This window comes from Lontra canadensis, unplaced genomic scaffold (assembly GCF_010015895.1).
Source record: "Lontra canadensis isolate GAN:19392208 unplaced genomic scaffold, GSC_riverotter_1.0 scaffold18, whole genome shotgun sequence".
Classification (NCBI taxonomy): domain Eukaryota; kingdom Metazoa; phylum Chordata; class Mammalia; order Carnivora; family Mustelidae; genus Lontra; species Lontra canadensis.
In genome coordinates, this window is record NW_022631012.1 from 23,280,466 (window position 1) to 23,296,083 (window position 15,618).

Genomic DNA, 15,618 nt, shown 5'->3' on the forward strand with positions numbered 1-15,618 from the left:
TGTATAATTACATTGATAAAAATAAATTCTCAATTATAAGAACTATAGTAAAGAAATTGTATCATTAACACTGTAGAATAAACTCTTTAAAATATAAAATATGACAGGAATTTTATAGAATTTTATATTCTGACGTTCCAATTTTGTAGTTATAAATTTCTATTGACATTTTTTAAAATGTCCAGATTTTGCAAAAACTATGTTGAGTGCATTATCAAGAAGATAAGGGATGTCTGGGTGGCTCCATCGATTAAGTGTATGCCTTCAGCTCAGGTCATGATCCCAGGGTCCTGGGACGGAGCCCTGCATCAGGTTCCCTCTTCTCTCTGCTCCTTCTCCAACTCCCCTGCTTGTGCTCGCTCACTCTCTCTATCAAATAAATAAAGTCTTAAAAAAAATTCATCTTAAAACTTTTTAAATAGGAACAGAGAAGCCAGATGACATAACTAGCATTGCTGAGAAAATACCAGTATACCACCTACTACAGAAAACCTGATACAGTGAATCTACTTTCAGAAATTTATCTCTCCTATGAATTATCAAGTCATATATTTCTGTTATGGTACTTAACAGTCATAGAGATTATATAGGAGCAACAAAAAGATTCACCCTCTCTCCCCCCTGCCAAAAATACACATAGACCCCACGTACTTGAAAAATAAGATCATCTGGGTGTGGTAATTCCTCAAAAATTAAATAATTACCATATGATCCAGCAACTCCAATTCTGGGTATATACTGAAAAGAAATTTTGAAAGCAGGGATTTCAAAAGGTATTTGTGCAACCCATGTTGATAGAAGCATTATTCACAATAGTTAGAAGATGGAAACAACCATGTCCATTAACAGATGAATGGATAAATGTGATATATACAAACAATAGGATATTATTCCACTTTAAAAAATTTCTGACACATGCTACCACATTGGATGAACTTTGACATTAATGCTATGTGAGCTAAGCCAGTCACAAAAGGACAAATATTGTATGATCCCACTTATATGGGGTACCTAGAGTAGTTAGAGACATAAGTTTCCAGGGGCTGGCAGGAAGAGGAAATGGAGAATTAGTGTTTAATGGGTACAGTTTCAGTGGGGAAAAATGAAAAAGGTTTATAGATGGATGATAAAGATGTTTGCACAACAGTGTGAATATACTTAATGCCACTGAACTATACACCTAAAAATGGTTAAAATGATAAATTCTGTTGCATATATTTTACCACAGTAAAATAAATCATCTGGAAGTAAATTTGTAAAATAAGCACGATGTCTTAGCAAATAAAATATAGCAAAATACTTTCCAAGGATGACATCGAATTGACAGTATTGCCATTAATGAAATAATTTCTACATCAAAGACATTTGTAAGCAAAAAAACTCTTTAAAGAGGAGAAAGACTAATGACAGTGTATTTTTAGCACAATCCAACCCATGAAGAATGTAACATGACTCAAGTGAAAAGATGCATCAGGCCTGAAACATTAGCCATTTAAAACACCAAAACCATTTCCTTATTCCATTCCATATTTACCAAACAATCTTCTCATGATTTCGCTCTGGCTTTCACTGTAATTTGCTCAATACAGAGAAAATGATGATCAGCAGGCTTAAGTATTCTACCTCCTTCATCATTACATTTTTCATAAATTAACACGTTAGTATATGGTTTTTAGAAAGCAATTTCTTAGCAGATTGAGTGTGACTCAAAACCCTGGAGTCCAGTCACTTTCAAATCTGATAAACCAATTTCAAGCCTAGAAGATCAGATGTTAAAACCCATTGATCACACCACGGTCCTGGTAAGCTGTGGATACCTCAAGCTATACCACCTTTCCCAAACAACTCCCCATTCTAAATATATACTTTCCGTAATGCTGTATTGTAATTACCTATTATTAGACTTCATTCCTTGAAGATAGGGAGTGGATCTTATCTTTTATCCCTAAAACTGGTGAAGTTTTTGCCCAAAGGAAAGAACCCAATAAATATGTAACAAATGAAAATATCCATTTTAGTAAGATATAACTAGGAAATTATTATAAAGATTTTTCTATATATTACTTTCCTCTGAAACTTCCAAGGCAGGCAATAGGACAGAAAAAATGAGCATATTTTGATTCTAAATTCAAGTGGAAGTTATGGTAGTTAAGCCATCTTTCCTTGAGAATGTCCACCAGTGGCATTCAAATCATATAATGTGATCTGTATAAAAGCCCAGGTAGGCCTCATAGAGCATAAATGTCTTTCCACCAATAATTTCTCCTCTAGTGCAATAAAGAAAATGGAAAATGTATACCTTTACTTACCAAAGGTACAATGCCTTTTTCTTTCTGCTACTTATGTGCCATCAATCTAAGGAAGAATAAAATTCCTTCCTAATGTGTCCTAGGGTTTTGCTGTTTCCCATAATGCAGCATTAAGACTCAACACCAGCCAGAGCCTGGATAAGGAATCTACCAATGATACCAGCACATACAAAAGGGATAACTCTTGACACATTCTTGCAGAGGATGGCGTTGAGACACACCTGCTGAACATAATCCAAATTGCAAGAAAACGCCAGATGTGAAAAGTTTTATGGTCAAACTAGATTTCAGCATATAATAGAAAATAACCTCTAACCAATCATAAGCAGTTAGAAGAACAAATTTTTCTTAACCTTTTGGTCTTAATTTTTCTTTTTTTGGGTCAGCCACACTTCCTAAGGAAAATATGAGTTATTTTATCTTCTAGAAGTTAAGGAAACAGATTCCAGAACCAGATGGCCTAAGTTTTCTGTTTTTTTTTTTTTTTTTAAGATTTTATTTATTTGACACCGAGATCACAAGTAGGCAGAGAGGCTGGCAGAGAGAGAGAGAGAGAGGGGAGAAAGCAGGCTTCATGCTGAGCAGAGAACCCGATGCGGGCTGGATCCCAGGACCCTGAGATTATGACCTGAGCTGAAGGCAGACGCTTGACCCACTGAGCCACCCAGGCGCCCCTAACTTCTAATCCTAGCTTTAAGTTTACTAGCTGTATGACCTGCAAATCATCAAACTTTGTGGTCCATTTGCCTCATCTGTAAAATGAGGACAGTAACTAATTACCTCACAGGATTATAGTGAGGTTTATATAAATTAATCTGCAACACTGTTTGGGACAACGTAAGTTAATTGCTAATTATGGTTACTATTGTGACACACAACATTTTGAAAGCTTAAGTTTCACCTAGAAAATTCTCAACATTTTGGTTATTATGTATTAGTATCTGCCAGTAGACTATAACTGTGACTTCCGACAGTGATTCACTTATCTTACATTTACTTATATCAAGAACTTCATGCCATTCCAAACACGGATCTATGACAGCCTTACTCAGTCTTGCATAAATGCAGTCCTTGCTTAGCTTAGTGAAACCTTGAAGTCTAGCAGGCCTGTGGCAGAACAAAGACTCTTGGGATAAATGTATTCACACAAATGACAAGTTCACATACCAGTAATAGGAAAAAAAACAAACCAACCACACTGAAGGAGGTCCAAGAATGAGTATTTTCCTGAAGGCTGTGTACATGGCAAGCAAAGACCATATTATAGTTTTTTCATGGTAAATGAATATACATAGCCCCGTCCCCTTTTTAATCACAAAAATGAGGCAGCCCCACACCTTCGCTCCCCAAAGTGGCAGTGACGGTTTAGCCTGTCCGACCCACAGTGCTTCCGTCCCTCCGACCCTGTACCAGCGGGTCCTTGCGTCGTCCCTACGTTCCACACTTTGTTTCTGGAATCCCTCGCTAGTCAGGCCACAGCCTTCAGAGCGGACTGACGGACACTCTAAACCCTCCTTTTCGGACAGGGGCGTCCGAACTCCAGCCAAAGGCAGACGGATCTTTCCACACAGCTTAGTGTCCGGAAGTTAATGCTGCGGAGTCAGACGAATCCACCCTCGGCCTCCACTGGGTCCCTAACCGGGTGACCCGGCAGAAGTCCCGCTACCTGTAAACCTAAGGGCAGCGCAGGAGCGCGCGCGCGGCGTCCCGGACGAGAGCAGTCCTCGCGCGGCTCCGTACGGAGCTCTGCGACGCCGGCGACCAGACGCCGCCCCGTGTCGATGACGTCACTTCCGGGGCGACCGCTCCGCCGCTCGCGCTGCGGGCAGTGCGGTCTGCCGTCTTCGCCAGGGCCGGTCTCCGGCGCTGTGGCCACGGTGGTTCGCCGGGACGGAGGGTAAGACGGCCCGCCCTCCCCCACGGCTTCCTTCGCCTGCCTGCGGGGGCTATTCCAGCACCAGCCTGGACCACCGGCCCAGGACCCTGGATCCACTTAGGAGCTTTCGTGGCCTTGAAGACCAGTGCTTCGCTCAGGCTTCCCTGCCTGGGTTTTCGTGATGCGAATCTGATTCCTTCGGGGCGGCGGGGCCAGGCCTGCGCTCCCCGCCGCGGTCCTCGCGCGAGGACCGTGCCCACCGCTCCACCCCCGGGGCCCTTCGCCACGGGGAACGATGAAAATCCCAGCACTTACTCTCTGATTTTCCCGCTAGTGTGTAGAGAAGGGCCCGCATAAGCCCCCAGAAAGTTCTAGAACAGGTCGTCTGGGGGCGTGAAACCAGATACTTGAAAGAGTGAAGATACCAGGGTGCTTAGTGATGGGCTGTTGTCATTTTGAGGAGAAAAAAAGAATTTGGGGAGATCCTACTAAGATAACTTGGGGTAAAATGGAGATGGAGTTAGAAAACGTGTGATTAATGGATGGAGTGGGTATGAGGTTGCAGTCGTCCTAGTCCACATGTGGTTCTCGGAAGATGAGCTTTGTAAGAACAGTTGTTCCCAAAGTGGGCAACTGAGCTGTGTGTGTGTCTTTTATGTGGATTGTTTTCTAACCAAATTGCTAAATTTTATTTTGAAAGATATTTCCAGGAAATGGAATGCATTTATCTGTTCTGTTTGCCTTTGTCGTTTAATTTTCTTAAACCAATTTTGTCTTAACTGTAAGCTATCAAAAAATAAATAGCACTTTCCAAAGGACTATCCATGCAACCATTAGCTATTTTATGAATAATGAATAGTTTACTGAGAACATCATGATAATACTAAAAAATTTCATAATTGATTTCCTTGTTTTCACCTTCGAGAGCGTTGTATTCGTTCATACTGTCATTTATGTTCAAAAATTTTTGCTAACTTTTACAAAACTTTCCCCTAATTTTACAAAACTATTATATTGAAAAATAAACCAATAAAATTGGAATTTTGCTTAACTGAATGGGTTAGTGGTTATTGTCAGTTCCAAGTAATTAGTTTGTTTCTTCATTTCTTTTCCAGGAGTTATTTATAGAGTAATTATGCTAATACTGAGTAAGACAGCAGGAGTCTTTTCTAAACCAGCAAGAAGGAAAACTTATGAATTTTTAAGAATTTTTAATTTTCATTCTGGAAAACTGTTTCTTCATAAACTAGTGTTGGGAATTGAAACCAGTTGTGATGATACAGCAGCTGCTGTGGTGGATGAAACTGGAAACGTTTTGGGAGAAGCGATACATTCCCAAACTGAAGTTCATTTAAAGTAAGTAGACATTATCTTTGTAGTTCCCACTTTTGGGAAAAACAAAGTGAAATAATTATTTTCTATTTATCATATATAAAAGTTCAATTTTAGGAGCTAAGTTCTTTTTGCAAAAGCTCCTAGTAGCTGTAATAGAAAACCTTAAACCCTGCACCCTGGCTTTTAAGGCTGTCCACAGTAAGGTCTCAACTTGAGCTGAGCGTCTTGCGAAAAGAACTAAGCTCATTCCCAACTCTACGACTTATCCATGATTTCCCCTTAGTAATGCCTTTTCCTCTTTGTCCACCTGTACGTTTCATGGTCTTGACTAAAGTTCTAGGAGAGCATGACCCCATCTTTAGCCTATGTTAATCTCTGGGGGAAAAAAAATCCTATTCACATTTATACTTATAACTCATGTTGGTACTTAAATAATAATACACTGTTGTATAAAAGCATTGAATGGTGCAAGGTTTATAAACTCATGTCTTTGCAGAGGACCACTAGTGAGGCTACACAGATGAGTGGGCTGGGTATAAAGTGGAAAATATCTGGAAGAAGAAGAAGCCAGTTTTCGCCATGTAGAAACGTAGGCCCTGTTTTATTTGACCCTCGGAATTTTCAAGAGAAAATGGAAATCCAGAATATAAATGTAATATCTCCAGGTGTTAAAATTAGTTGTTAATTCAAAATATATTAAAATGCTGCACAAATCAAATATGCCTTCAAGCCATCAATTTATAACACCTGAATAGTGAAAAAGGTTGGTATTTTGAGATCACAGACCTGTGTTTGAATTACGAATTAAGCAATTGGTGTGGGCTCTGATTTTAGGGAAGTTCTTTATCCTGATCATGTTTTCACACCTGTAAAATGGGAAAGATAATAACCTGCCTTATAGGATTGTAGGGAGTATAATAGAAATAATATATATGAAAAGACAATAGACCTCTAACAGTTATGTACTGTGTGAAACGGACTGAGGTAAGTGCTAATCAGGTGTAGTGAAATACTAAAAAGTCCTTCCCTTCAAGGAGCTTAACCTATTCTCTGAGGCATGATATATAGACCTGCAAGGAAACATACAGCTTTCAGTCCAAGGCAGCATAAAGGATCAAACAAGTGGTGCAGACAGTAACTATTACTACCATGCCTCAGTCCCACTCCGTATTTCTGAGTGTCCTGGACGTTTGCACATGTAAATGTTGACTGTGTAGAAAGGCCTTCCCTGACCACTTCGTCTAAATTCGGTATCCCCACCATGCTTATTCTGCATCACAACACCCTGCTTATTTTCTTCATCATCCTTTTGATAATTTTTATGTTTGTTTACTTCTGTGTAGTCTTTTCCCCAGCAGACTCTGAACTCCATGGGCACAGGCTCCGTCTTAACTGTCTGTATTACTCACTGCACGGTGCCAGATAGCCAGCACGGCATCTGGTACACTGCAGGGGCTAGTGACCTTGGAAATAGGCCGTCAGTGAATGGAGATGGAAAAAAACATTGTAGCAGGAGTAAACATTATGGTAGAGGCAAAGAGGTGAGAAAGTACAGGACAGACGTTCAGTTTAGCTAGTGCCCAGGTTACTGGAGATGAATACACAGGAAGTAAACTTTGTGGAACCATCTAGACAGCTCATCTCAGTGCTTACTGAATTCCTACCAGGCAACATTTGAAGCACCGTGGTACAAATACGACTAAGATACATGATCTTGCCTCTGAGCAGCTTGCCATATAAAGTGCTTTAGAGTGTAGGTTTACATTCTGGTGCAACTATCAACGATCTTATATGGTTTTCTGTGCCTCAGTTTCCTTGTGTGTGAAATAGGGATAGTAATGGTAACTAGCCCCTAATACTGTTGTGAGGATTAAATGTAAACTCTTCTAAGGTGTGTGGTGCAGTTCTTGACAAATAGCACGAGCTCAGTAGAAGCTACCTATTATTAGCATCAGTCCTACCTCTAGTGCTGTTACAGATGAGTGAAGAAGACAGTCGGATAAGCAAGTCCTTGTAAAGCAGCATGGAAAATGCATTGATAGAGGAGAACTTGGGGGGAGAGGGGGTCCTTTCTTCAAGCCAGAAATCTGAAGGACAGTCTTGACTTTTTTCTCACCACTGTGTCAAATCAGTTGTAGTAAATCTGCCTCCCAAATATTTCTTCAAACGTTTCCCTCCCTTTCCATGTAATTCAAGCCCTTGTCTCTTGCCTGAACTCTTGGCTTCTACCTTGAGGCCAGATGGTTTCCCTGACTTTCTATTAGCCTTAGCCCCTTGAACACCTACTCTTTATGCTATGTACAAATTAACTTTTTTGAGAATAAAGCCACGGTCTTACTCTTTTGTCTCTAATGCTTAGCTAGCATAATCCTTTGAAGATAAAATACGTAAAAGAGATACAAAAAGGAAGGGAGGTAGGCATGTGGGAGAAGGAAGAAATAAGTAGAAGAGGTTTTAGACTTAAGGTTACCCAAATTTCAAGAAAGTAAATGTTTTTGAGTAGGATAGTTAGGGGTCAGCATTTTGCTTTACTTTCCGGCAACACAACATAGAATGGACTCCAGGGTGATCAGAAAATCCCTCCAGGGAATTGCATTTAGAGGGTTTTGAATAGACTGAGATAATAGGAGCTTTTCGAACTGGTGGCAGTGGGAATGGTGACATACTTAATTGTGGGAAGTGAGATAAAGGAGATAAAGATGAAGCTGGAAACCCAAGTCATTAGAAGGTTTAATGCCATTAACAGAGTTGAAGAATATGAGAGAAAAAGTAGCTTTGAAGAATTAAGAAAAATGGTATTACTATATATATGTGTGTTGAAATAAGACTGTTTCTTTTATTCCCCTCATTGCCTGATACAATATATATTATAACAATTTTTTAAATATTTTATTTATTTATTTGAGAGAGAGAAAGAGAACAGAGCTAGAGAGACACAGCATGGGCAGGGGGAGGGGCAAAGGGAGAGTGAGAAGCAGACTCCCCACTGAGCAGGAGCCTGCTTTGGGGCTCCATCCCAGGACCCTGGGATCAAGACCTGAGCTGAAGGCAGATACCTAACTGGCTGAGCCACCCAGGCGCCCTGCATATTATAACTATTAAATAAATATTAATTGAATGCACCTATTGAGGGTTTTCATATCTGTGTATAGAAGTTACAGTGTTAAATATTTAAAGATCTTTTTGAGATTAGAGGTATATCTTGCAGACCCTATATTTTATTGCTCTGCTTCTCTGGTGTAAGTTAGTCACATGCTGGCAATTTTTTTGTTAGCAGCTTTGCCTCCTACTTCTTTACTCTTGACATTTGGAGTGGGTCCTACATAAACCCAAAATCAAAATTACCAACTCTGAGCACTAGATTCCCAACTGTATTTCGGGATTGCAAGCTGTCCACTGTCCTGCCATGACCTCAAGTGCAGTGTGTTTAAAAATAAACTCATCTTCACAAAACTGTCTTCAAGTTTCTCTCTGTTACTCTTTCTTTTCTCCTAGTCACTCCAGCTCGATATGTGAATCATGTGCCGTGGACCCTCTTCCCCTTACATCCAGTCGGTCATAACAGTTTTCAGGCTCTCTGTCCCTTTCTTTCACTTCCCGTGATCATGTAGTTTAAGATGTAAACAAATACTTTTATAATGACCTCTTTAAAAATTCTCCATGTAGGGACACTTGGGTGGCTCAGTCAGTTAAGCTTCTGCCTTTAGCTCAGATCATGATCCCAGGGTTCTGGGATGAGTCCCACATCACACTCCTTGCTCAGCATGGAGCCTGCGTCTCCCTTTGCCTGCCACCCCACTGCTTGTGCTCTCTCTCTGTCTGACAAATAAATAAAATGTTTTAAAAATAAAAATTCTATCTCCAGAGAGATTAATTTTTCTAAAATCCAATTTTATCCTGTCCTTTCCTTGTTCAAGACATCTTCCATAGAATGCTTCTTAAGATTGTTTTGGTGGTTCCATTCATCATCAAATCCATAGGAATTCGTTGTGTACAATTTTGAAAAGTCAGACATTACACCCTTAATCACTATATACTGAGTTTTTATAGTGTGCTGCATTATAAGGCATGCATATTTGAATATACTTGACTAACATATTTAGCTGTAAAATAATTAATTTGAAAACGTGCCTTCAGCCCTAATATAAAACTTTTCTTACTCTGTGTTCACAATCTTGAAATTATAAGAGGCTGTATTTTTGTTTCTTCCAGAACAGGTGGGATTGTTCCTTCAGTAGCTCAGCAGCTTCACAGAGAAAATATTCAGCGGATAGTGCAAGAAGCTCTCTCTTCCAGTAAAGTCTGTCCAAGTGAACTCTCAGCAGTCGCAACTACTATAAAACCAGGACTTGCTCTAAGCTTGGGAGTAGGCTTATCATTTAGCTTACACCTAGTAGACCAGTTAAAAAAACCTTTCATTCCCATTCATCACATGGAGGCTCATGCACTGACTATTCGGTTGTTAAATAAAGTAGACTTTCCCTTCTTAGTTCTTTTGATTTCTGGAGGTCATTGTCTATTGGCATTAGTCAGAGGAGTTTCAGATTTTCTGCTTCTGGGGAAGTCTTTGGACATAGCACCAGGGGACATGCTTGACAAGGTAATTATTTAAGAGTTAATTTCTCCATTCTTTTCTGTTAAGTTGTCTATTTCAGTCAAATAATAATACACTACTACCATTTATCTAAATATTTCTGATGAATTCATATGAATTTCTGAATTCATATGAGCAGTAAGAAAAAAAAGAAAAAGAATAGTACATAGTTTTAGAAAAGATTTCTAGCCATTATGAGTGAAATGGTAAGAGGTTTAGATCAGTACATAAAGGCTCAAATAGTTTGCAGATGCAGTTGTGTTTTTAATAAAAAAAATATCTGAAAGAAATTGCCATGTAAGAACTATAAAAATGTGAAATAGGGTATATAAAATAATATAAAGACATTAAAGATGTACAAAGTTTTGTGATTAAACATCACAATTGCTGACACCATCACCAAGCAGGTTTCTTTTTCCTTTGTGTAGGAATCCTGAGCCTACTGCTCTCTGCAGAAATCTTAGTGCCCACAGCTGCAATGATTAGAAGAAATGGACAGGTTCTCATTTTTGAAGCTAATCATTAAGCACTCATTGTGAATTTCAGACTTGCTTTTCATCTCCAGTAGAAGAGCAGAAGTAGATAGGGAAGCGGTGATTGCCCACTGCTGGGCGGGCTGTGAGAAGGAGCGAGTCTATCCTTACTGACTACCCGCTACTGTGCATTTATATAAAAGCAGAGCATATCTTACTTATCCAGGCTTCTTGTTCTGTTTTGGGTTTTGGTTGGGTTTTGTGTGTGTGTGTGTGTGTGTGTGTTTAAGTAAATTCATTTCCTTTGCACCTTGGTTTTAAAATGTGCAATTTTATCACTCATTACAGAAATTTTTGTTTTCGATAGGTAGCAAGAAGACTGTCTTTGATAAAACATCCAGAGTGCTCCACCATGAGCGGTGGGAAGGCTATAGAGCATTTGGCCAAACAAGGAAATAAACTGCATTTTGATATCAAACCTCCCATGCAACGAGCTAAAAATTGTGATTTTTCTTTTTCTGGACTTCAGCATGTTGTTGATAGGATAATAACACAAAAGGAAAAAGAGGAAGGTACATTTCTACTTGGAGAGTTGGAAAAATAAGTAATCCTGCATTGTACCTAAAAACACCTGCTCATTTCTGCAGGGATCCAGAAGGGGGAAATCCTGGCTTCAGCTGCACACATTGCCGCTGCAGTACAGCACACGACAGCATGCCACATTGCAAAGAGAACTCACCGTGCCATTCTGTTCTGCAAGCAGAGACGCTTATTATCTCCAAGTAATGCAGTACTGGTAAGTTCTGTCACCTCCTCTAACAGTATTATTAATACTTTACAGTATGTTACTTTTCTTCTAGGAGCTTAATTGATCCTGTGCATAGCATCAAATGTGTTTATGTCATAGCCCGGAAGTATGGAATTGTGCAGAATAAAGACTAACAGCCATTTCTTACACAGGTGTGACAGCTTCATGGGACACCTGCACAGCCTGTGTGCCAAAAAACTCCAAGACTGCATCTTCTCATTGAATTTAAAAGTGGGTTTACAATAAGAAATGAGATGCAGGAACTGCTATCATTATTTTTAGAAAAATAAGCTAGTTCCCTGCAAATTTATGTTCCTTTGATGAAATCCCTTTAGATCTGTGTAAAAGCCTTGGTAAACTTCTGTTTAACTGTATCTTAAACTTCATCCTTTTGAAAATTACAAAATGAGAAAGTATTTAAATGATGGTAGATTCACAAAATAGAATATTATGTGAATATCAAAGGTAATAATAGCTTTTGAAGAATAATGTAAAATGAGAAAAATGCTTATAAGTAAAAATGGCAGGGTCTAAAACACTGTTGAGCTTTGATTATAATTAGAAAAAAGTTAGAAGAAAATGTACAAAAATGATAGTGGTCCAGGGCTTCTGATGGTACAGTGGGTTAGGTGTCTGACTCTTGGTTTCAGCTCAGGTCATGATCTCAGTTCAGGATTCTGAGATCCAGCCCTGGGACAGGCTCTGTGCTCAGCATGGAGTCCGCTTAAGTTTCATTCTCCCTCCCTTTTTGTCTCTCTTCACCTCCGAAAATAAATAAATAAATCTAAAAAAAATCTAGTGGTCATTGTATACTGATACTGAAAATGATTTTCTTTTCCTCCAAATTTTTACCATACAGATTGATCACTTGCCCATTTCCCACCTCTCAAAATGTGATGTTTTCTTACTGTATATTGCTAGTATTTTCCCCAGGTTAAGCTAACATTTTGGCTCATACCCACACGTAATTGTTAATTTTGGTCTTTTCATTTCCTTCAGGTTGTATCTGGAGGTGTCGCAAGTAACTTATACATCCGAAAAGCTCTGGAAATTGTAACAAATGCAACAGAGTGCACTTTGCTGTGTCCTCCTCCCAGCCTGTGCACTGACAACGGCATTATGATTGCATGGTAAGCCACAAGATGTATGTGCTTCACTCACAGTTTGCCATTTCATCATGCTACATCTTTTTCCTTTGAATCTTGGTCTGTTTATTTTATTTGCATCACTCTTACTTAGGAACGGTATTGAAAGATTGCGTGCTGGTGTGGGCGTTTTACACAACACAGAAGGCATCCGCTATGAACCCAAGTACGTGGTACCTTTTATAAAATCTATGCAAGCAGTGTAAAATCCAAAGCCTAAAAACAGAGTTTAGTTAGTGGTGGCCGAAGGCATCTCCTATACTGATGGCCTAGCCTCAGGCAGAACATATTGTCTGCTCCAGTGTTGCCTTCTTGTGACAGTGCTGAGGCTGAAGATGGTGGCTTTTTCCAGACTAGGATCCAGTTGAAGCCTTGTATTGGGCAATGTTGTAAAAAAGCAAACATCGGAGTCCACAGTTACTTAAGGAGGAAGAACAAAAAGAGTAGAATCTCGGACCTCTCCTGCCAGTAGTGACAGAGGAAGGTAGAAAAGGGACAAGCCAGCTTTTGAAACCTCAAGAATCAGTAAAAACCTCGGGAATTTCTAAAGTAGAAATGGATGCAAATTTGACCTTAGGTGTATGGTAAACTGTTTTTATCCTTTCAGCTTTGTAGAGAATTATAAGGCATTTTTATCGTTTTTCTATTTCACTTTTTTATTTATAGTATGAGAGCAGAACTACTTCTTTCAAAAACTTCAGTCCTCAAATTCATTGAGTTGTATACATTAAAGATGCATAGCTTTTCAATATCAATTATACCTCAGAGTCATTAAAAAAAAATCCCAAAATTTAGATCTCTTAATGGCATTAACTGGCCTTCTCTTCACCCATTGTTCCTGCTGTATTTGTTTTCAAGATCTGTCATCACATATGATTATACAGTAGCTGCGCACTGTTTGTCAGAATTCTAAGCAAACAGTTTGCAGAACTAGTGACAGATCAGGAAGCAAGTATTTGAAATAATGTGATTTATCTGATTGTGATGCAGATGTCCTCTTGGAGTAGACATATCAGAAGAAGTTGGAGAAGCTGCCATAAAAGTACCACGGTTAAAAATGGACATTTGATTTTTGCTTTTCAAAAAAAATCCCTAAAGGTAGTATTTCAGCATTAAGTTGTGATTTTTTTTGTATTTCAAATTGTGGAAGATGCATGATATTAATTGTTCTTCAAGACTTTCTTTTGTTTTTCTTCATGTTTGATATTTAACCCGCTCTTCTGAGAGTCTATAGTAATATGTTATAGCTTTATAATGGAATATAGATTTTTTATTATCAAAATTAAAGTAAAACATCTTGTGAAGAAAAGAATGTACTGATAGTTGCAGGTAGAAAGAAAACCTTGGAAGATATACAGTGAATCTGCTAAATCCTAGCCCCATATTAAAAAGGCCTAGACCTTTTGGTGTTTTTATATGTATTACAACAGCACAGTATCATTTCACCATCTGTACCGTACAAAGTTATTATAATGTTATTGACTATATTCCCTGTGCTGTAGTTTTCATCCCGCAATTTATTTTATAACTGGAAGTTTGTACTTCTTAATCCCCTTCACTTATTTCCCTTACATCCCCCCACACCTCTGCCCTGAGAAACTGGTGGCTATCAGTAGAAGCTATTTTTTAGCTCCTTTTGAAACATTCGCCTAACTTTTCTAATGAGAGCAATTTTAGAAAAGTAGCCTGGTCAAAGTCATGTCAAATCAGAGAATTCTGAATAAAGAAAAAAGGTGACTTTAGCAGAATGGATGTTACTAATGATAAAAATATATGTTATTAGGTATCTTCCCTGGAGCAATTGGGATGTCTATATGTTTCTTAAAATCCATCTGAGATTTTAAGAAATATGGTAGGCAAGTAATCCTTCAAGTGTGTATTGTGCTTTTAGTTGACCACGTATGTTTACATCCACTATTTTAGAAATTGTATTTAATCAATGAAAATATATGAGATGTAAAGGTTTTTGCTTGTGTTTTTGGATAATTTTCTTTGAATCTGAAACTTTATACCTGCTTATCCTTTTTTTCTATCTAAAGTAACTGAATGTACTGTCCTTGAATATAAAGACAATGCTATTGACTTTAATGTCCTTCGAGAGATTTTATCAGTAAAGAGTTGTATTACATCATCATACTGGACCAGGTTGTTAATTTTCTAGTCAATGACTTGCTTTCTTCAGAAAATAGGGGGTAAGGATAAAAATCTAAACTATGAAAAGATTTCTTATTTTAATCCTAACTTAAGGTGACCTCGATTTTGGAAATTCCATAAGTAATTCTTTTTTTTTTTTTAAGAATTGTCATCATAGGGTATTGCTTTATGATCACCCACTTGGAGATAGAAAATATAATTTATGTGAGGGAACATATAGAAACAGCCAATATTTATTTAAAAAAAAAACTGTATTCTTTGCTGTTGAGGTATAGCTATGATAGAATTGGTTTTTTAATATTATTTAGAAGAGGGCACCTGGGTGGCTCCGTGGGTTAAAGCCTCTGCCTTTGGCTCAGGTCATGATCCCAGGGTCCTGGGATCGAGCCCCACATCGGGCTCTCTGCTCAGCAGGGAGCCTGCTTCCCTTCCTCTCTCTCTGCCTGCCTCTCTGCCTACTTGTGATCTCTGTCAAATAAATAAATAAAATCTTTAAAAATATATATATATATTATTTAGAAGAAACTTAGTTTATGAATTCACACTTTTCATTTGAATTTGTGTTCTGTATCATGTGAACCTAAATCCATAGAGAAGTAAGATAAGTATTTCCTGTGCGTCTCACAGTCAGAGTGCATTCAAACTATGGAAGGAAATTGACCAAAAATTCTTCCCCCATCACAAATATTTTAAAATGGGGTATCTGTGATCTATGTTCCTAAAATTTTTAAGTATCGAAATTGCTACAGGTGTTACAAGCACACATGTCAAAATTGAGTTCATGCTATAAATAAGAGAAACTACAGATAAAGAAAATGAGCAATTTGGGGACGCGTTCCATATCTGTAGGCCTTTTGTACTTGGCAGTAAGGAAGGAGGGTGGGGAAAGGAGAGAGAAAGAGGGAAAGGATAAGGAAAGGAGAA

General features: G+C 38.5%; 2 protein-coding genes across 2 annotated transcripts in view; both read left to right on the plus strand.

The window, feature by feature from the left end:
- Window positions 1–5,389, plus strand: part of ORMDL1 (ORMDL sphingolipid biosynthesis regulator 1) — a 20,766-nt gene extending 15,377 nt beyond the window's left edge. Inside the window, exon 4 of the mRNA XM_032860250.1 lies at window positions 5,301–5,389. Within this exon, the coding sequence (XP_032716141.1) occupies window positions 5,301–5,313 (13 nt within the window). The 3' untranslated portion in view covers window positions 5,314–5,389. The remainder of the gene's footprint in view (window positions 1–5,300) is intronic.
- The window catches only part of OSGEPL1 (O-sialoglycoprotein endopeptidase like 1), a 21,997-nt gene extending 8,047 nt beyond the window's left edge, over window positions 1–13,950 (plus strand). The window contains exons 2-8 of the mRNA XM_032860247.1: window positions 5,301–5,541; window positions 9,733–10,120; window positions 10,955–11,159; window positions 11,235–11,383; window positions 12,395–12,525; window positions 12,635–12,706; window positions 13,531–13,950. Of these exons, the coding sequence (XP_032716138.1) occupies window positions 5,321–5,541; window positions 9,733–10,120; window positions 10,955–11,159; window positions 11,235–11,383; window positions 12,395–12,525; window positions 12,635–12,706; window positions 13,531–13,609 (1,245 nt within the window). The 5' untranslated portion in view covers window positions 5,301–5,320 and the 3' untranslated portion in view covers window positions 13,610–13,950. The remainder of the gene's footprint in view (window positions 1–5,300; window positions 5,542–9,732; window positions 10,121–10,954; window positions 11,160–11,234; window positions 11,384–12,394; window positions 12,526–12,634; window positions 12,707–13,530) is intronic.
- Window positions 13,951–15,618: the final 1,668 nt, after the last annotated feature.